The sequence below is a fragment of the Sapajus apella genome, unplaced genomic scaffold (genome assembly GCF_009761245.1).
Source record: "Sapajus apella isolate SASKATOON/1434 unplaced genomic scaffold, GSC_monkey_1.0 scaffold103, whole genome shotgun sequence".
NCBI classification, from domain to species: domain Eukaryota; kingdom Metazoa; phylum Chordata; class Mammalia; order Primates; family Cebidae; genus Sapajus; species Sapajus apella.
The window spans coordinates 2,418,645-2,440,734 of NW_022437043.1; the positions used below are offsets into that span (position 1 = coordinate 2,418,645).

Sequence of the window (22,090 nt, forward strand, 5' to 3'; positions counted from 1 at the left end):
GAAAAAAATTTGGAAATTCCAATCTTCCTATTTTATTGAGGTTTTTCAATCTATGTGTCTGGCCCTTTACCTACCTTATGGCATCTAAAATAATGTTGTAAAGTGGCTGTATTTTCTCTTTTTCACAGATGAGAGAAGTGAAGCTCAAAGTAGACTAACTTGTTCAAGTCTGCCTAGCTATCAAGTGGTAGAGTTAGGATTTGAACCTAGAGCTGTATGATTCCACAATTCATGCTCCTTTGGCTGCACTACTCTGCCTTCTACAGGAGTTTTCAGATTCACTTTTCATGGAAATTTATTATAAAATCATTTATTTCTATGTCCCTATTTCTGTCTCCAGTGAAAGATCTAAACCGTAGAGGCTCCATATATATTTCATATATATTTGACAGATAACACACTACTTAAACATATGTATGATGTAAGGACTTACATTACCATATGAAATTTGCCCCATGCTTGATGATGGAGGCTAGATCTTGTAGTTGAAATAGACATGTGCTGGCCTAGAGGATAGGTAACTTTCTCAAGGTTGCACAGCTTGTGTAGAGGAAGGATTCGAATCCAGGTCTGCCTCACTCCAACTCCCACCCATTGCAACCAGTCTTTGTAGTTCTATTACCTAGTAATAGCGGGAAGAAAGGTGTTGAGGAGTGAGGAGTGGGCACCCTTATAATCCTTGAAAAGGACCTGAGTCAGGACTGTCAACTTCAGGGAGATGGTCAAATACCAGCAAAATTTCTATCTCTGCTTGTCCAAGTCTCTGTGCGTGTATGTGTATGAGAGAGAGTGCGAGAGTGAGTTAGTAGGGTGAAAACTCCATTGGCTTTGAATGTCACCATTTGCGACAAAGTTAACAATGTATTAGTTTAACCGTAGAAAAGATTTGGCTCTCTGTACACACTCATTCAAGCAAAATGGAATATCATTAAGAATGGGAAAGGTGTTTCAGAGGAAGTAATTAAACATGAAATATAATCTATACAAAACTACAAGTTTGTTCATCTAGTTACTAGTCTCAGGGGAACAATTTAAAACACTGTGCAAAATCAGTTGGGATTCCCATAGCTTCCTGCTGAATATTGGAATTACTGGGTCAGCACTAAATTGTCCTCATATTTTGAAATCCAAGTTTAAATACATCTTTTTTATTGGTTACAGATGGAAAACCTACTGAAAATATACAAAACTCCGTTTATAAAGAGAATCTTGTCTTTATATGTCCATTAACTTTTTCCTATCCCTGTTATAAGACATAGCTTAGTAAATCTGCCTTTTGAGAATAGTCGAAAGAAGGCCTTTTTTTTTTTTTTTGCTCACTTATACTAAAGATTAAAAGCCAGATGAAAGCCTTTCCCCTGCACCTGAGAGACAGAACAAGAAACTGTTAACGGATGTCTAAGGGTTACAAACCTGCAGGTTTTGGGGGACAGAAAGGCTTTACTGGGCCACCAGCTGTGATGAGAATGTAATTATGTGTTCTTCCAGGTCTGTCCACAAGCAGCCCCTACTTTTGTAAGGCTCCACTGAAAACAGGGCAATAGAACCCAACATTCTGGAGATCGCGCGTAACAATTTCTGATTGCTTTTTCTTGTAAGACTGTAATGAATTACTGATAAGACACAGGGTAAACACAGCACGAAAATTTGGCCCCTAAGTGCCGCCGACAGACCTTTGGCGGTGGGGAGCCATGGTCGGCGACCCAGGCCCCGCGGGCGACTCTTCATTCCCTCCAGCCTGGGGCGTATGGGTGGGGGTCAAGAGAGCCTTTACCCCTTCACTTTCGGCGCGGGTGAGGTGATCTGGGCTGCCAGCGCAGGTCTGGCCTTGGGCGGCACCCGGGCCGCGGGACACGGGGCCGGCAGCCGCTCCCCGAGCGCACTCCTTGCGGAGGCCATTATTTCCAGCTGTGCCAAAAGTATGAGCCTTCTTCGGAGGGCAGAGGTTTAGGGCCGTGCGCCGCCTCTCGGCTACGCGACCTGTACCAGGCCCTGTGGGGTCCCGGGACCCCTGGAGCGCGCGCGGGACAGTCGCAGCCGCAGTCTGGGCCCATCTCAGAGCTTTCGGGAAGGCAAAGGCCGTCCCTGGCGTCTTAGCTCGCTGCTCGCGCCCGCGGCGGGCGGTGCCGGACCTCGCCCTTCCCCACTACTCCCCTCCCCCGCCCGAGCCCGCCGCGGTTCCCGAGGTGACACGGCCCGGACCCTCCATTCTCTGCCCCAGTGTATTTAACCAGCACAACCTAACAGGAAGCTCCCTCTAGGTGACAACCCTTCCCCCGACAGACGCGCCCAGCAGCCAACCACCGGCCAGAATTGGCCTGCGTCCCGCTCCCCTCTCGGTGGCGGCCTCGGTGGGCGGGGCTCGGGCCGCTAGCAAGTTAAGTGGAGCCACGGCTGACGTGAGTCAACAAAGGTCACGTGAGGAGTGCCGGCCGCGCCGATTGGTGGCGCCAGCCGGGCGGGGAGGGGGGGTCACGGCGGCGGCGTGGGGTTCGCTGTGTGACACAATTACAACAACTTTGTGCTGGTGCCGGGGAAGTTTGTGTCTCCAACGAATCCCCCCTGTGCTCCCCAGCCCCGCGCGCTCCTGCCGTTCCCGCCGTCCCCGCCCGTGGCTGCCCCTTGCCCAACCCCGCGATGTGACCCTACAGCCTATAACCGCCGCTGCCGACCCGGGGGCTCCGCAGCCCCTGCCACCGCCGCCTTCACCGCCGCCGCGTTGGGATTTTTCGTCGCCGCCGCCCGCGGCGGAGGAGGAGGCGGCGATAAAGTTGGTGTGCTGGTCCCGCGCGCAGATTGGGGGCGTCGTTGCGGGCCCCGGTCCGGGGGGGGGTGTCGGCGTTGGAGTTGTGAATTCGCTGCGTTTCCATGAAATCCTGCGGAGTGTCGCTCGCTACCGCCGCCGCTGCCGCCGCCGCTTTCGGTGATGAGGAAAAGAAAATGGCGGCGGGAAAAGCGAGCGGCGAGAGCGAGGAGGCGTCCCCCAGCCTGACAGCCGAGGAGAGGGAGGCGCTCGGCGGACTGGACAGGTACGGGCCCCCGTCACTTGCTCGGTCGGCTCCGGACGGGCAATAGCCGCTCTCCCTGGGGGCCCGAGTGCGGCTTGTCTCTGGCGGCGGCGGGGCGGGCACCTCGGTTTGGCGCTCTCCGCGCCGCCTCCGCCGGGGCTTCGGGCTCGGGCAGGGACGGGTCGGTGGTGTTCCCGGAGCGGTAACAAGCAGCCTGTGTCTCTTCCCACAGCCGCCTCTTCGGGTTCGTGAGGTTTCATGAAGATGGCGCCAGGACGAAGGCCCTACTGGGCAAGGTAAGGCAGCCGTGAGTCGGAGCGCGGACAAGGTCTCCCCGGCCGGCGCCGCGCTCGCCCCGGGCCCCGTGGCCGGGTCTGCGCTCTTTGTGACCGCGGACGATGGCCGAGGGGCTTCCGGAAAACGATTTCCTGCCTCTGCTCTCCCCCCACCCCTGGGTACCCCGCTTGCTCCCTTGCGAAATCGCTCTTTTCCTCTTGTAGCTGGAGGAACTGAGATGGGATCGCTTTGGGGCTGGGCTCCACTGGGTCGATAAAACTGCTTGCTATTTTCCAGCTTTTTGGGGGTAGGCCAGTGATCGTCGAGGTGCCTATTTAGGGTCAAGGGATCGTGAATGTGCTCAGATCTCTCCAAATTTCGAACTTAACTTGCCTCTCACGGGTTTAAAAAAATTCTTTTCCTTCAAGCAGGCTGTTCGTGATGTCTACTGTTAACCAAATGTTTCAGGCTTTCTTGTGTCCCCGCTCCCAGAAGGGGGAAGTTGCACGGAGTTTAGGTCGGTGAAGAGTTTGCATTGGGCTGTTGACATGTATCTCGATTGAAACGTGTGTTACCTGAAGTTAGGTGACTTGTTTACTTTTTGGGTCTTTTTGGCATAGAAATACCGTAATTATTTGTGAATGTGTTCTCTTCCTAGAGCCGCATTTCCTGTGTGTCTGTCAGGGGAGACTGGGGAGGATTCGGGGTGTAGTCTCTGTTTATTTGTGTGGAAAGTTCTTGGCACTGTCATTTAGTTAAGTAATGGCTGCTCCTATCGGCCCAAGATGGCGGGACAGGGTGGGAGGAGAAAGTGAAGGGGGGGGTTTGGGGGAGGGAGTAGAGGTAAACATGGAAATAAATAGTAGCCGTGAATAAGCCTTTCCTTCGGAGTGTGTAGCTCAGTGGTGTTTAAAAAAAATTACCCAAGATTATTTGCATATAGAGTTCTTGTACCTTTCACAAGCTTGGAAGCAGCATGCATAAGCCTGGTAAATGCTTATCAACCTGTAGCACATTTAGTTATCCATCCGTAAGCTATTGAACAAAGGCTGGAGTCTCAATCTGTATGCATCAGTTTATATTTCCTGACCAAAATCTGATTTCGATGATATTTGCATACTTTGTTCGTAATTGGGACCTTGAAAGTTGGAGTGTGTGCTATAGGTGTTGTGTCCCTTAGACATTTTCTTTTCTAGCTGAGATCATAGCTTTGCATTTGACACCTAGCTTTATTGTTGCAGTTGAGAGGGAAGTTGGGAATAAGTCTAACATTTTATCAAGTTGATTTTTTTTGTTTAGTTTTGAATTTTTATCTGTAGCTTGGTTTAGCAGAGTCGTTAATTTTTATCTGTAATTACACTTTTGTTTTTACTTAAAAGTGATTATAAGGAGTTTTATTGTATATAATGATTAGAAAACTAAATGGAAATAATGCTTTTTAGTAAGCCCGACCCCTTTGACCAATACAGAAAACTTGAATTAAACTTTGACTACGTAGGTTTTAATTGGCTTCATCACAATTACTGCTGTAAAAATGAACAGTGACTAGCTCTGGAAAGATTTAAGTGTCAGTAATTGTTGGTCTCCTGCCTTAAAGGTTTTTTTTTTTTTTCTCACAATCTGAGTATTTAAAACATTTTATTTAAAAATATTTGACTACTGTCAAAGTTGTCATTCTAAAAGATTAAACAAATGATTTAAATTTAAAGAGCTTGTTTTGGAGGGATTAATGCTGGTCTGACATGGGCTGAAAAAATTGCTTGCAAAGAAAATTCACTTGGAAAAGTTTGGCCAAATTGCTTTTGGTTATGGTGATGAAAAAATAAATGGAATCTAATGTTTTATGTTGAGAATGTGTAAAATGCTAGTTAATGATTTTATGTCTTAGAACACTCGTATTCAGACAGATTCATGGTGAATAGTGCTTAACGTTGGATTTCAGATTCTAATATTAAACCGTGCAATTATGCACTAACGAGTTTAAATTTTAAAAAATTAACCATTTTCAAATATTTTTGGGAAGTTGTGCGTTACTTGATGTTTGAATACAACATCTTAAGCATGAAAAACTTGTGAGGCTTCACTGTGTTTTGGGGGCTTCATGATATATAGGGTAATTTGACAAGCGATTAAGTAGTTTGTTGAACTAAAGAAAATAAATCTTCATTGCTTCAGACTCAGTGCTTGTGACGTCCTACCTGCTTAGGCCAAGATTCATCAGCCTTAACGTTAAAATAAAGCATTCTGTAATATGTGCTTGCAGCCGCATGTAGCTCTTGCTTGCATCTTTGTGAGCCTGAACATACCAGTGGAGTGTGTAATGTAAAGCTTGACATTACATAACTTCGCACCCTCTGTTTGAATTGGATTCTGAATGAAATGAATGAGCTGGAGTCCTGCTATAGGATATATTGAATTATTTAGTTTCATCCTTCTTTTAACAGTCCTCGAAGCAGTATTTCTTTATTTTTTATGGAATGTTGAGCTATGTTTGTTTCAGAATTCTTATTCTCTGAAAGACTTAAGAGTTGGCTTTTCTTTACTGGGCAGGTTCAGGCTACTTACCTGAGGGCAGATAATGGAATTGAGTAACTCCCAGAACTCCCTATTTGCTTTGGTTTTTGTCCTGCCACCCCCCCCCCCCACCCCATCCAATTTAGTCTGCACTTTTTTCCTTTCTGGCAGAAATTTAGCAATTACTGCTTGTTTTCAAAAATTCTTATTCCTATGTATTATTGGATTTTCTTTCAAGTTTTTAAAATTCACATTTGTAAGTTAAGAAAAAATAACTCTTGACCTAAAAGCTTTAGAAAGTTTAAAGCATTAAATACGTTTCTCTTACTTGCCCTTTAACATATATACACATACATGTATATTCCTTTTCCAGGTGTGAGGATAGTTTATCCAAACCACTGATTTTTCGTCATCGCCCGAATACTTTTGTCAGATTCAATTATATTAGAGTTGTTGAAAGAATTTTTTGTTTGTAGGATGGCCATTTGATATACAATGCCTGGGGTTTTGGATTAGAAAAATAAAGTAGTTAATACAATGTATTTTTTGTTGGTAATGCCTTTAAGGTTGTAAACAGCTAGAGCTTGCGTAATCAGAGTTCTTGTAATATAGTGTGATCTCTAACAGTTTGTTTTTGAATGCTGACCCTTGATCTTCTGGTAATGTAATAATTCAAGATTCTTATTTTTAAAATTTCAATGGAGTTATTGAAAACTAAGAGAAATATTTTAACAAATTAACTTGTGACTTTTTTAGTACATTTTTGAAAACCTTTTGGGTTAATTTTTTTTTTTTAATAGGGTAAGGATTTGAGTTAAAGTAGAATGTATAAGAATATATACCATAAATGTAATAAGTATAAATATAGTAGTACTGCCAAGTATAGTTATAGTAATAACATAATGCTAGAGGACCGGGGAATCTTATCTGTGTCAGGGAACTATTACTAAAATACGCAGTTTCGAAGTGTCTTATTTTTAAGTTTTTCTTAAATATCTTACTGGAAATTTTTTTTTATAGTTCTATTAATAGAAAGATTATATAAAATACTTAAGTTATGGATTTTATATCACTTAAAAATATATGTTGTTTTTTTCCTAGGATATGTTAGCATTAAAATGGTGTTTTTAATTTTTTTGATAATGGAAGTAGTTTAAGTTCCATTGAAACATATTTTCTTTTTTCTTGGAAATGGAGTCTTGCTCTGTTGCCCAGGCTTGAGTACAGTGGCACCATCTCGGCTCATTGCAGCCTCTGTCTCCTGGGTTCAAGCAGTTCTCTGCCTCAGCCTCCCAAGTAGCTGGGATTACAGGCGCCTGCCACATGTCTGGCTAATTTTTGCATTTTTAGGAGAGACTGTGTTTCATCATCTTGGCCAGGCTGGTCTTGAACTTCTGACCTCATTATTTGCCCACCTCAGTCTCCAAAAGTGCTGGGATTACAGGCATGAGCCACCACGCCCGGCCAAAGAATATTTTCTTTTTTCTTTCTTTCCTTTTTTTTTTTTTTTTTTTAAAGATGGGGTTTCACCATATTGGTCAGGCTGGTCTTGAACTCCCAACCTCAGGTGATCCGCCCGCCTTGGCCTCCAAGTGCTTGGATTACAGGCATGAGCCACCATGTCTGGCCAGAATATTTTCTTAAATTTGGTTTGCTGGCACGTATGGTAGGGGGAAATTATTAGGTCAGTTGTCGAGGTGGCTTTTTTATACTGTAATATTTGGATGTTGATTAAAAACATTCTGGGGTGGGAGGATTGGGAAGGGATAGCATTAGGAAAAATACCTTATGTGGTGACGGGTGATGGATGCAGTAAACCACCATGGCACGTGTATACCTATGTAGCAAACCTGCACGTTCTGCACATGTACCTCAGAACTTAAAGTGTGATAAATGAGAAAAGAAAAAAAATCTGGAATATTATAAACCCTCCCCCCAAAAAATTCTAATTTATGTGTTTTTTGTTTGCTGGCATGTAAAGGGATACAGGTTGAGTATCCTTTATCCAAAATGCTCGGAACCAGACGTGTTTTGGATTTGTGATTTTTTTTTTTTTTTTTTTTGGATTTCAGGATATTTGCAGAATATATACCAGTCGAGCATCCCTAATCCGAAAATCTGAATTCCAAAATGCTCCAATGAGCATTTTCTTTGAGCATGTCATGTTGATACCCAAAAAGTTTTGGTATTTAGATTTTCAAATTAGGGATGCTCAACCTGTAAATTCATTTGCAGTGCTAAAGATGGTTAGTGTTTTGGTTAGAAAAGTAATGAGACCCTATCTCAAAAAAGAAATAACACACAACCCAAAAGAAAGTAACCTTAGAAATAATGTCATCCTTTGTGTTTGGAAACTAGGTCTTCAATTTAATGTGTTTGAAAGAGTTTTCTAGTTTGGAAGATTGTCTTCTGAACAATTGTAGTCTTAATTTTTTACATGGACAAAGTCTTATATACTTGGTATTTCCTGAAGTTTTGATACATCCCTGGTAATAAATATTCTAGGAGATTATAGAAAATGTTTGCATATTTGGGTACAAAATAGAACTGCAGCAATACATAAACGGGTACTTTTAAAGTTTTTATTTTTATTTTTATTTTTTTTTTAGTGACTAGCTTGTTCTGTTCAATCAATTATAAATTGAAATACAGAACATTTGACTGCCACCTCTAGATACTTTTTTTTTTTTTTTTTTTGGAGACAGGGTCTCATGCTATCCCCCAGGCTGGAGTGCAGTAGAGCTATCTTGGCTCACTGTAACCTTGGCCTCCCAGGTTCAGGTGATTCTCCTGCCTCAGCCTCCTGAGTAGCAGGAATTACAGGTGCCTGCCACCACACCTGGCTAATTTTTGTATTTTTAGTAGAGGCGGGGTTTCACCATGTTGGCCAGGTGGATCTGAAGCTCCTGACCCCATGTGATCCACCCACCATGGCCTCCCAAAGTGCTGGGATTACAGGTGTGAGCCACCACACCTGGCCAATATCTTAAGTTGTTAAGAAAAACTGCCCAAGAGATGAATTTCTGTGACTTAGGTGAAGTGATGGGTTGTGTACTTTAAACCAAAATGAAAGTTCATTGCTTAGCTAGCTGCAGAGTAAGTCTTTTTCTGACTTAAATTATGTAACATTTAGTTTTTGTTTACATAGTACCAGTATTCTGTATCTTTGAAAGGATTTGTTTATTTTTACTTTGAAATTCATTGTGATGCTTTGAACTCTTTGAAATTGATGTTAATGAGTGATAACACTGCATTATTAATAATAGTTTTGAAATGTGGTATCTAGAGAGCTAATTTATGTTAAGAAAACGTCACCAGTTTGTCGAAATGGCGGTTAGGCTGTTTAAGGACTCACATGTATTATTTGTAGATTAGTTAATTAATGAAGTTTATTTAATGAATGCATAATTGACAGTCTTAAGTACTCATCCTGAAACTTCACATATAGTTTTATCAGTTTTCCACATTGGTTTGTAAATTATCGTGACAGTAAATTAAAACAGTATTTTTTTTTTTTTTTTTATGTGGAGTCTCGCACTGTCACCTGGGCTGCAGTGCAGTGGCGAAATCTTGGCTCCCTGCAACTTCTGCCTCCCAGGTTCAAGCGATTCTCCTGCCTCAGCCTCCTGAGTAGCTAGGATTACAGGGGCCCACCACCATACCTGGCTAATTTTTTGTATTTTTAGTAGAAACAGGGTTTCACTATGTTGACCAGTCTGGTCTCGAACTCCTGACCTTGTGATTCACCCGCCTAGGCCTCCCAAAGTGCTGGGATTACAGGCATGAGCCACCGTGCCTAGCCTAAAACAGTATTTTAATATACACTAAGTGCAAGTCTTCTATGCAGGCAGTATGAAGATAATATAGATACTCCTTGCCTGTATTGAACTTAAGTTCTTTAAGAGGGGTGAGATAAGGTTAAGGATGACTAACACAGGAATATCTTTGGGAGAAGAAAAATGTGAAATACTCTGAAAGTTTATGATAAAGGTAAATTTAACAAGGTACAAGTTAGAAGGGCTCTTAAAGATGAGGATTGTTTGCTGATTGTGTTTCTCAGAGATGGTGTTTCTTGATTTAGATGTTAGCAAGGCATCTTATAATTTTGTTTAGGAAAACATGATTTAAAAATCACATTGTATGTAGCTTTTAGCAGATGTTCAAAGGATGATCTGCTGTGTGTTCTGTCCTTTGATCTCATTTTGTAGTAATATTTACCTTGTTATGAGTTATTGAGATCCTTAAATGAGTGTTCACAGGTCAATTTAAATTTTCTGACAGTTTAGAAGGACACTCAAGAATTACTTAATGGTCATCTTGGAGTATAAGATACCTTTGGGGTGAGAAGGAGGGGAGATTTTAAACTTTTTATTGTATAGATTTCTGTATGGCCCCCCCCACCCTTTTTTTTTTTTTTTTTTTTTAAATACCGTAGACATGTATTACCTAGAAAGAGGAAAAAAAAGAAGAAAAGAGAGTAAGAGAAAAAGAAAGGAAAAGAGAAAAAAGAAAAAAAAAAAGAAAAAAAAAGACATGTATTACCTTAAAAATAATACTATAGGCCAGGTGCAGTGGCTCATGCTTGTAATCCCAGCACTTTGGAAGGCCAAGGTGGGTGGATCACGAGGTCAAGAGATGGAGACCATCCTGGCCAACATGGTGAAACCCTGTCTCTACTAAAAATATAAAAATTAGCTGGGTGTGGTGGCGCGCGCCTGTAGTCCTAGCTTCTTGGAAGGTTGAGGCAGGAGAATCACTTGAACCTGGGAGGTGGAGGTTGCAGTGAGCTGAGATCGTGCCACTGCACTCCAGCCTAGTGACAGAATGAGACTGTCTAAAAAACAAAACAATAAGGCCAGGCATGGTGACTCACGTCTGTAATCCCATCACTTTGGGAGGCCGAGTTGGGTGGATCATCTGAGGTCAGGAGTTCGAGACCAGCCTGGCCAACATGGGGAAACCCCCTCTCTACTAAAAACACAAAAGATTAGCTGGATGTGGTGGCTGGTGCCTGTAAGCCCAGCGACTTGGGAGGCTGAGGCAGGAGAACGCTTGAACCCTGGAGGTGGAGGTTGCAGTGAGCCAGGATCATCCCATTGCACTCCAGCCTGGACGACACAGCGAGACTCTGTCTCAAAAAAAAAATAATATTAATAAGCACTCTGATAGTACACCAGAATATTATATTTTAGTTGACTAAAAATGGATTTACACTACCATGTCTGTAGTTAGAAGAGATAATTTTGAAGGCCTTATCGCGTTTTGTTAGTCTCAAGTTGGGATGCTTTTGAACTTCATGGTCCTTCAGTGAGGGTAGGAGTGAATGGAGTAGAGATGTACTCAATTATGTCCTATTTGTTTGTGTTTTAGATGGCTTTGTGATAGTCACTGCACTCATTCTTCATTTTGATCTTTAGCATCTGTTTCATTGCTGACTTGACTTTTGGGTCTGATTTGGCACAGGCTGCTACTTGGGACCTGATTAAAAACTAACCTGGAAAGGTGGGAGTAATCCCTTGTTAGACAGTTTAGGTTTCCAAACCAATTTGTAGACTGCTTGGAACTTGGAACTTTCTTCTGTATAAACTTTTATTAAAACTGTTGTTATCGTTTCATTGTGGATGTATTTTGTAATTTTCTCTGTGGTAGTGTTTTTTATTTTTTTTTGGAAAGGCTGGAACAGAGCCTTTTTTTTTTCTTTTTTTGAGATGGAGTTTTGCTCTTGTTGCCCAGCCTGCAGTGCAGTGGCGCCATCTCGGCTCACTGCAACCTCCGCCTCCTGGGTTCTAGCGATTCTCTTGCTTCAAAGTAGCTGAGTTTACAAGCATGCACCACCACGCCTGGCTAATTTTTGTATTATTAGTGGAGACAGGGTTTCACTGTGTTGGCCAGGCTGGTCTTGAACTCCTGACTTCAGTTGATCTACCCACCTCGGACTCCCAGAGTGCTGGGATTAAAAGTGTGAGCCAATGCGCCTGGCCGAGAATTTTATCTTTGTTAGAATGAATAGAAGATGCCGCTGCTAAGTTTATTCTCAGGTAGAAAGTTGGGCTTTGTTACAGTGAAGGCTATTATATAAGGTCATCTAATTCATTTTAGTTTAGAACGGTGGAAGAAATTGTTTTAGATAAAGGGTTGTTTTCAGACTATAGATTTATTACCTGTTCGTTAGATCTTTCTCTCTTTTTGAAAAAAAAAGTTTATTAGGAAAAATTTTCAGTGTTTTCAAAAGTAGTGAAAATCAGCCATCACCCAGCTTCAACAGTTTTCAACTTATGACCAGTCCTGTTTCATCTGTATATATCTCACCCATGCTATTTTGAAGCACATCTCAGCAATCAGTCACATCATTTAATCCATATTTGTTTCTGAAATATAACCTGATGCCCTTACTACATGTTAAATAATTTCTTAATCTCAAATATTTATGGACCTTGTTTTTTGCTATAAGTTGAGAATAGTTGCTTGGAAATTGAGTAGAAAACATTTAACTGAGTATATGAGGTGAATTTTGTTTGCATTTAGATATTGTGATAGGATTCTATGATGGAATGTTAAGTAATATGAGACACGAGGTAATTTTTCCAAAGAACTTTATGAATCATAATTGCTTGAGTCTGGATAGTTTTTATTTTTAGAGAAAATTTGTTTTCAAGATACTGTAGTTAAATATTTTAAGTTTTTGAATTTCAAATATCAGAATGAGATCTACAAAAGCTTCTTTCTGCTTTGCTTGATTGATTTGTGAAATATTTGTTGAACTGCTGTGGGTGAGGGACTGTGTCAAGTTTTGGGGCAACCAGTAAGACCTGGCCTCTGCCCTGCAGTCAGTCTGTTGGGAGAGGCTGACTGACTGAGTGATCATATGATGTAGTAAGTATAATAATAACGATATATGCAAAGTACTGTGAGCTGTGAAATGATTGAGTAATTAAAATATTTAAAACCTTTTATTATGGATCATTTAAAGTATGCACAGGTGTTGAAGATAGTTTAATGAACTGCTGCTTTCAACAGTTCTCCACATTTTGGAGCAGTTAGTGTTTTTTTTTTTTTTTGAGACAGGGTCTCACTCTGTCAGCTGTTACCCAGGCTGAGTACAGAGTATAGCCATGCTATCTGGGCTCACTGCAACCTCTGCCTCCCAGGCTCAAGTTATCCTCCTGTTCAGCCCTCTGAGTAGCTGAGACTATAGGCGTGACCCACTAAGCCTGGCTACTTTTTGTATTTTTTGTAGAGACAGGGTTTCACTGTGTTGCCCAGGCTGATCTCCAACTCCTAGGCTCAAGGTATATGTCTACTTCAACCCCCCTAAGTGAGCCACTGTGCCAGCTGGAGCAGTTAGTTTTTTGAGACAGAGTCTTACTCTGTCACCCAGGCTGGAGTGCAGTGGTGTGATCTTGGCTCACTGCAACCTCCACCTCCTAGGTTCAAAATGATCCTCCTGCCTCAGCCTCCTGAGCAGCTAGGATTACAGGCACGTACCACCATGCCCAGCTAATTGTTTTGATTTTTAGTAGAGGTGGGGTTTCACCATGTTGGCCAGGCTGGTCTCGAACTCTTGGCCTCAAGTAATCCTCTCGTCTTTGCCTGCCAAAGTGCTGGGATTACAGGCATGAGCCACCGTGCCTGGCCTGGAGCAGTTAGTTTTTACTGGAGAAGTGACAGAGAAACTACACAAAGGTTCAGCATTTAGCCTTGGTTATGAAACATGAGTAGAAATTTACCAGGTATGTAGATGTAGATTTAGCAAGAGTAAAAAGAGGGTAAAGAGTTAAAGGTGTAGTAAGGCCGGGCACAGTGGCTCATGCCTGTAATCCCAGCACTTTGGGAGGCTGAGGCGGGCGGATCACCTGAGGTTGGGAGTTGGAGACCAGCCTGACCAACATGGAGAAACTCTGTCTCTACTAAAAATACAAAATTATCTGGGTGTGGTGGTACATGCCTGTAATGCAGCTGCTCAGGAGGCTGAGACAGAGAGAATCGCTTGAATCTGGGAAGCGGAGGTTGTGGTGAGCTGAGATTGTGCCATTGCACTCCATTCTGGGCAACAAGAGTGAAACTCCATCTGGGAAAAAAAAAAACAAAAAAGACAGAGGTATAAAGTTAAATGGTGTTTGAGGAATTGTGAATAGTAGAATTTTTCAGTGAGATTGGGAAAAGATAACTGAGTGTGTGAGGAGCCCCATTACTATAGGCTGTAGAATGTTTTGGGGCATTGTTAAACTCAACCCCTTAATCAGGTGAAGTGTCATGACCAGAAGTAGGTTTTATGGGAATATTACTGGCCACTGTAAGAAGAATATGGTGTAAGGGAAAGGAGCTTCAGTACCGATGGATGGAGAGGAATGTATCAATTTTAGGATGGAATTCTGTTCCTAGCAGTTACTAGATGTGTGATCCTTGGGCAAGGAAGCATCTTTCAGAGGCTCAGTTTTCTCGTAAAATAGAAGAAGTAATACATTTCCTGCAGGCTATTGCATTTTGTGTTAGGGAAAAAAATGTGTGGCAAAGGACTTGGTGCATGGAAGGTGATCAGTATGAGATAATATCTTGGATAATGATAACTTGGAAAAGACAAGTTTAAACTAAGGCCGTGGTTTAGGAATGGGGTGAGGTGGAGGCACACTTAGGAGCTCTTGAAAAAGGCCTTTTCTTGGCTTTCATAATATACTTGCTACTTTTGCTTTGTAGCTGACAGCACCTCAGTCTTTGCAAGGAGGCTGTGTTTTAGGTTCTCTTTATTCACCCTCCTCCCAATTTACATACATGTTTGACTGCCTACTTGACTACCTTGGTATCTTGAAGGTGTCTCAAACTGAACATATGCAAACTGAATTTATAATTGTCTTTAATGTTCATTATCTTAGTAAATGTCACTTACCACTACCTATGCCGGAAACCTTGGAATAGTTGTTAACATCTCTTTTTCTCAATTCCTAGTCATCAGACCTCATCATTTCTACTTTTTTTTTCTTTTTTTTTTAATAGACAGAATCTCACTTTGTTACCCAGACTGAGTGCTTTGGCGTGATCACTGCTCACTACAGCCTGACCTCCCAGGCTCAAGTGTATCCTTCCACCTTAGCCTCTCAAGTAGCTGGGACTACAGGAATGTGCCAGCACGTGTGGCTAATTTTTTTTTTGACGATTTTTTTGTAGAGATGAGTTCTTGCTATGTTGCCTGGGTTGGTCTTGAACTCTTGAACACAAGTGATCTTCTGGTCTTGGGCTGCAAAGTGCTGGGATCACAGGGATGAACCACTGTGCCTGGCCTACATTTTAAATCTTAAATCTGTTTCCTTCCATCCCCACTTCCCCCATCCTAATTGCAGCCATGATACTGTCTTTGACTTTTGAAATACCTTCATGCAATTTTTTGAATATAGGTATACTTGCACATAGTACAAAATTGAAAAGTTATAGAAAGGATGTTACAGTGAAAATCACCCCCTGTGCTTGCTTTGGCAGTGCGTATACTAAAACTGGAACGATACAGGGAAGAGTAGTATGGCTAAAAATTAAAAAAAAAAAAAATTCTAGCAGGGCAGTGTAGCTCATGCATGTAATCGCAGCCACTTTGGGAGTCCAAGGTAGGTGTATCACGAGGTCAGGAGTTTGAGACCAGCCTGGCAAACACGGTGAAATCCCATCTCTACTGAAAATACAAAATAAAATCAGCCGGGTGCGGTGGCGGGAGCCTGTAGTCCCAGCTACTTGGAATGCTGAGGCAGGAGAATTGCTTGAACCCAGGAGGCGGAGGTTGCAGTGAGCCAAGATTACACCACTGCACTCCAGCCTGGGTGACAGAGTGAAACTCCGTCTCAAAAATAATAAATACATTGTCTCTCACTTACTTCTGTTTTTTTTAAGAGACAACCACTGATGAAAGTTTATTGGGTAGCTTTTCATATTTAAAGCATATTCTGTTAGATATTTTTATCACAAAAATGAGATCATACTGTATATTGTTAAAATGCTTTGTTAATTTTACCGCTTGCTATATGAAAATACTGGTAGGTTTTTTTTTGTTTGGTTTTTTTTTTGAGACGGAGTCTCCTCTGTTGCCCAGGCTGAAGTGCAGTGGTGAGATATTGGCTCACTGCAACCCCCGCCTCCCGGGTTCAAGTAATTTCCTGCCTCAGCCTCCCCTGTAGCTGGGACTACAGGTGCGCGCCACCATGCCTGGCTAAGTTTTTTTTTTTTTTTTCCATTTTTAAAATTTTATTTTTTTTTAATTTATTTTTTTAAGATGGGATTTCACCATGATGGCCAGGCTGGTCTTGAACTCCTGACCTCAGGTGATCCACCCACCTCGGCCTCCCAAAGTGCTAGGATTACAGGTGTGAGCCACTGCGCCCGGCCCTGGCTAAGTTTTTGTGTAGTTTTAGTAGAGACAGGGTTTCACTTTGTTGATCAGGCTGGTCTCAAACTCCTGACTTTGTGATACGCCCGCCTCAACCTCCCAAAGTGTTGGGATTACAGGCGTGAGCCACCGTGCTCAGCCCTGGTAGTTTTTATATCCAGTTGTCTTGGGTTCAAGTAGTGAGATACTGGTGAAGGGATTGATTTGGGTAATACAAGTTTTTTGAGTTTGAGGTTCTGTTACTCCTTTTATACATGGTATTGAATGTAGAAATTATTAATCATGCAAAGGTCTTAATGGAAAGAGTGTTCACATGTGTTTTCCTAAGATAGTAGTTACTTAATTTTATATACTGTGAACTCTCTTTTTTTTTTTTTTGAGATGGTGTCTCGCTCTGCCGCCCAGGCTGGAGTTCAATGACACGATCTCTGCTGACTGCAACCTCCATCTCCTGGGTTCAAGCAATTCTCCTGCCTCAGTCTCCCAAGTAGCTGGGATTACAGGTGTGTGCCACCATGCCTGGCTAATTTTTTGTATTTTTAATAGAGATGAGGTTTCACTATGTTGGCCAGGCTGGTCTCAAACTCCTGACCTCGTGATCTACCTGCATATCAGCTTCCCGAAGTGCTGGGATTACAAGCGTGAGCGACTGCGCCCGGTCTACTGTGAATTCTTGATTGGAATAATTTGCAAATTTTGCCTTCATTGCTCTGACTGATTACTAGGACCCATGAATACTAACTGAATTCATTCCCTGAATGTGTATAGAAGTAGCCACAGTTATACTACTTACTATTTGTTTTTTTTTTTTTTTTTTTTTTGAGATGGAGTCTTGCCCTGTTGCCCAGGCTAGAGTGCAATGGCACAATCTTGGCTCACTGCAACCTCCACCTCCCGGGTTGAATCCCTTCCAGGTTCAAGTCATTCTCCTGCGTCAGCCTCCTGAGTAGCTGTAGCTGTGATTACAGGTGTCTGACACCATGCCCTGCTAATTTTTTGTGTTTTCAGTAGAGACGGGGTTTCACCCTTTTGGCCAGGCTGCTCTTGAGCTCCTGACCTTGTGATCTGCTGCCTCGGCCTCCCAGAGTGCTGGGATTACAGGCGTGAGCCACCGCGCCTGGACTACTTACTGTCTCATAATTGTAAGATTCATTTATTTTCATTATTTATTCTTGGTTTTTATTATAGAAAAGATAAAATAGGTAAATTTGCATTCTTGATTAGTTTAAAAAAAAGTACAGCCTTTAGTGTGTTAACTTATTTTATAGATGAATATCTTCCCCCCAGGCTGCAGTGCAGTAGAGTGACCTTGGCTCACTGCAGCCTCTGCTTCCTGGATTCAGGTGATTCTTTCACCTCAGCCTCCTGAGTAACTGGGACTACAGGTGCACACCACCACTCTCAGTTAGTTTTTGTATTTTTTGGTAGAGAGAGGGTTTCACCAGGTAGGCCAGGCTGGTCTTGAACTCCTAACCTCAAGCGATCTGCCCGCCTCGGCCTCTGAAAGTTCTGGGATTACAGACAAGAGCCACCATGCCCAGCCCAGAATATCTTTATTTTTGTTATAAAGATGAAAAATTTGGTGATAGGGCTCGGACAATAGTGCTTTTCTGCAGTCATGGACCCCTTGAGTGTCGGTAACCCTTTAGCTACATACATATATGATTTCAGAGCATATAGGGAATATTGCTTGAAGCTCAACTGTGGATATTGGTTCAATATTTTCTTTTTTTTGGAGACGGAGTCTCACTCTGTTGCCCAGGCTGGAGTGGAGTGGCGTGATGTTGGCTCACTGCAGCCTCTACCTCCTGGGTTCAGGTGATTCTTCTGCCTCAGCCTCCTGAGCAGCTGGGACTACAGATGTGTGCCACCACGCCTGGCTAATTATTTTTATTTTTAGTAGAGACGGGGTTTAACCATCTTGGCCAGGCTGGTCTCAAACCTCCATCCCTCGTCATCCACCCACCTTGGCCTCCCAAAGTGCTGGGATTACAGGCATGAGTCACTGCACCTGGCCTAGCCTCAAGCTTTTAAGACCAGAAACTGAATGCACATAATGAAATTGAGATTTATATGCTTTTGTTAATCTAAGTTGCATGTTTTTCTTAATCTAAGATTAACCATTTTATTTTAGACTGGTTTGAAAGTTTTTCTTTAGTGTTTTGACATTCCCAAACCACTCCTTTCTTACAGTTGGGATTGCTATTACTTAGGTCAGTTCTGATGTTTAATTCTGGGCATAGTCACTGTGTATTCCTGCTTGCTAGGAACTCATGTGATGGCAAGGTTAAGTGAATTCTCAGGTATGAATGGATAAGAAATATCACATTGAATAAATATGGGTATGTGGATATTACAAAGATGAGTAAGGATCTTTAGTTTCCCAAAGAGTAGCAAGAGTCACTTGGCATTACTTAAGGCACTTTCTGATCTATTGAAAGTAAGCATTTATTTATTTATGAGGAGTCTTGCTCTGTTGCCCAGACTGGAGTGCAGTGGTGCAATCTTGGCTCACTGCAACCTCCGCCTCCTGAGTTCAAGTGATTTGCTCATCTCAGCCTCCCAAGTAGCTGGAATTTTAAGTGCCTGCCACCACTATGTCCGGCTAAGTTTTTTTTTTTGTTTGTTTGACTGAGTTTTGCTCTTGCTGCCCAGGATGGAGTGCAATGGCACCATCTTGGCTTACCACAACCTCTGCCTCCCAGGTTCAAGCAGTTCTCCTGCCTCAGCCTCTCAAGTAGCTGGGATTACAGGCGCACGCCACCATGCTCAGCTAATTTTTGTATTTTTAGTAGAGACGGTTTCACCATGTTGGCCAGATGGTCTTGATCTCTTGAGTTTGTGATCTGCCCTCCTCAGCCTCTCAAAGGGCTGGGATTACAGGCGTTAGCCACTGCGCGCAGTCTACTTTTTGTATTTTTATTAGAGACAGGGCTTCACTGTGTTGTCCAACCTGGTCTTGAACTGACCTCAGGTGATCCACTCACCTTGGCCTCCCAAAGTGCTGTAATTACAGGTGTAAACCACTCCACCCAGCCAAAAGTAAGCTTTTATCATTGGATTTTGCTGTCTGCAGGTGTCTCTGTGTGTATATGATTATACTTTTATTACAAGTCTATCAGTTAAAAAGAGTTGGAGCTTGTAAGTTAGATTCAGAGTATAACTCATAACTCTTAAGGAAAAACTTTTTAAAAAAGTTTTGTTTTTTTTTTTATCAGCTTTTCAAAGATGATAAATGGATAGATAAAATTGGGTCTGTCTGTCCTTGAGGGTACTCAGGTTTGTGCATTGACACTATTGGCCAGGATGTTGTAAACAGCATTCAGACATTCAGAGAATAACTTTTAGTAGACTATGTATATAGATTGTCTAGTCCTTAAATAGTCATGATTGTATGAAAAGAGGTAAGTGGGTCCTGACTATCTGAAGGAAAGCTGGAGTCCTTAACACTTATTTTTTTTGCCTCTTTGTCTTGTTGGACTTGGTTGTCCTTATTTACAGAAGTGGACATCACATGATAGATTGGATATCATGGATATATTTCTGTAAATAGCAACACTTATCTATTATTTTAAAAATCTGACTTTTTATTTCGAGATAATTGTAGATTTGTATGCATTTGTAAGAAATAATAAAGCTAGTATGTACTTTACCCAGTTTCTCCCAATTGTAGCATCTTGCAAAACTGTGGTACAATATTACAACCAGGATGCTGATATTGAAATATAGTCAAGGGACAGAGAAGTTCCACACCAAAAATATATGTCTTGTTCCCCTTTTATAGCCATATCTACTTCCTTCTTTCATCTCTTCCCACCCCCTGGCAACTACTAACCCATTTATTCATGAATTCATTTGTATAGTTTTGTCATTTTAGGAATGTTATATAAGTGGGATCATACAGTATATATCGTTTTGGAATTCCCTTTTTTCATTGAGCAGATATGCCTGGAGAGTTATCTAAGTTGTATTTTGTATCAGTAGTTTGTTCCTTTTTGATGCATCACAGTTTCTTTAATCATTTACCCTCTGAAAGACATCTGAGTTATTTCCGGTTTTTTGGCTGTCGTGAATAAAACTGCTATGAACATTTGTGTACAGGTTTTTGTGTGAACATAAGTTTTCTCTGGGCTACATGCCCAAGAGTACAATTGCTGGTAGTTGCATATTTAGATTTATAAAAACCATCAAACTGTTCTCCAGAGCTTCTCTACCATTTTACATTTCCACCAGCAGTGTATCAGTGTTGTAGTGGCACTGCATCCTTGCCCGCATCTGATATTTGTGCTATTTTTTATTTTTGACATTCTTGATAGGTGTGTAGTGATAAGGCATTATGGTTTTAATGTGTTTCCCTAATGGCTAGTGATTTTGAACATCTTTCATGTTCTTATTTTCCATCTGTATATCGTCTTTCGTAAAATATCTGTTCGTGTCTTTTGCACATTTTCTAGTTGGGATTGTTTGGCTTTTATTTTATTTTTTACTGTTCAGTTTTAAGATTTCTTTATATTTTCTAGAATTTAGTCCTTGTTGGATATGTGGTTGGAAATATTTTCCCCTGCTTTATAACTGTAAATGATTTTAACAATCTTTGTAGAGCAAAGCTTTAATTTGTTGTGTTCCAGTGTATAAATTTTTATCTTATGGATCTTGTGTTGATGTGAAATGTAAAAACACATTGCTTGGCCCTAGGTCCCTAAGGTTTATTTTTTTTCCTAAAAGTTTTACAGTTTTAGGCCGGGTGCGGTGGCTCATGCCTGTAATCCCAGCACTTTGCAAGGCCAAGGTGGGTGGATCACAAGATCAGGAGTTCGAGACCAGCCTGGTGAACACGGTGAAATCCTGTCTGTACTAAAAATACAAAAATTAGCTACGCATGGTGGTGTGCGCCTATAATCCCAGCTACTCAGGGAGGTTGAGGCAGGAGAATCACTTGAACCCGGGAGGCGGAGGTTGCAGTGAAGTGAGATCACACCTATGTCTTAGTCATAGTTTATTCCTCTTCCTTATTTGGAAATGTTATTGCTCCTCTAAGCATTCCTTAATTTACGTCCTCTTTTCCTTTGTTTTCCTCTGGCTTTACCTCTTTAGTAAATTCCCAAGTTTTTAGCCAATCGGGCCAAGCATAGAATGTGAGGTCCTGTTCCGGCCATTGGAAACTGGACACGGTAGCAGGGCGATTGTGTCAGGTTATGGAAGTTATAAATGTCCGTGTCTCCTTTGTTCAGGTGTGCTCTCGTGGCAAGACTGCCGGCGAGTTGCACCCTTCCTGCAGGAAGTAAACTAGCCTTGCTGAGTTATCCATTGTCTTGGTGTAGATTTTTCCTGACGTTATAAATCCATTTCCAACGCTGCACTGAGCCTTCCAGTTTATGAACATGGGATGTCTCTTTGTTTACTTAGGTCGCCTTTGATTTGTTCCACGAGCGTTTGTTAAATTTATACATAGGTATTTCATTTCCTTTTGAGCAATTGCAAATAATGATGCATTTTAAATGCAAATTTCCAGGTCTTTATTGTTAGCTTGTAAATTTTTTGTGTGTTGATTTTGTATCCTGCAACCTTAGTGAAATCATTTGTTATAGGATTTTTTTTTTTTTTTTTTTTTTTTTTTTTTTTTTTTTGGAGGGTTGTTTTTTTTTTCAGGCTGGAGCGCAGAGGTGGGATCTGGGCTCACTGCAACCTCCGCTGCCCGAGTTCAAGCAATTCTCCTGCCTCAGCCTCCCTAGAAGTTGGGATTACAGGCATGCGCCACTGTGCCTGGCTAGGTTTTCTATTTTTAGTAGAGACAGGGTTTTACCATGTTGATCAGGCTGGTCTTGAACTCCTGAGCTCAGGGGATCCGCCCACCTCAGCCTCCCAAAGTGCTGGGATTACAGGTGTGAGCCACTGCAAAGGTTTTTTTTTTTTTTTTTTTTTTTTT

At 41.8% G+C, this 22,090-nt stretch overlaps 1 protein-coding gene across 10 annotated transcripts in view; it reads left to right on the forward strand.

Moving 5' to 3' along the window:
• The first annotated feature begins 2,489 nt into the window (after positions 1-2,489).
• The window catches only part of KDM6A (lysine demethylase 6A), a 191,656-nt gene continuing 172,055 nt past the window's right edge, over positions 2,490-22,090 (forward strand). For 6 of the 10 annotated variants that reach the window (XM_032258555.1, XM_032258557.1, XM_032258559.1 and 3 more), the window contains exons 1-2: positions 2,494-3,029; positions 3,241-3,304. In XM_032258555.1, coding sequence (XP_032114446.1) covers positions 2,869-3,029; positions 3,241-3,304 — 225 coding nt within the window. In that variant the 5' untranslated portion in view covers positions 2,494-2,868. Of the gene's footprint in view, positions 3,030-3,240; positions 3,305-3,361; positions 3,592-22,090 lie in introns of those variants that run through there. The other 4 variants (XR_004262774.1, XM_032258554.1, XM_032258561.1 and 1 more) reach the window with 4 other exon arrangements.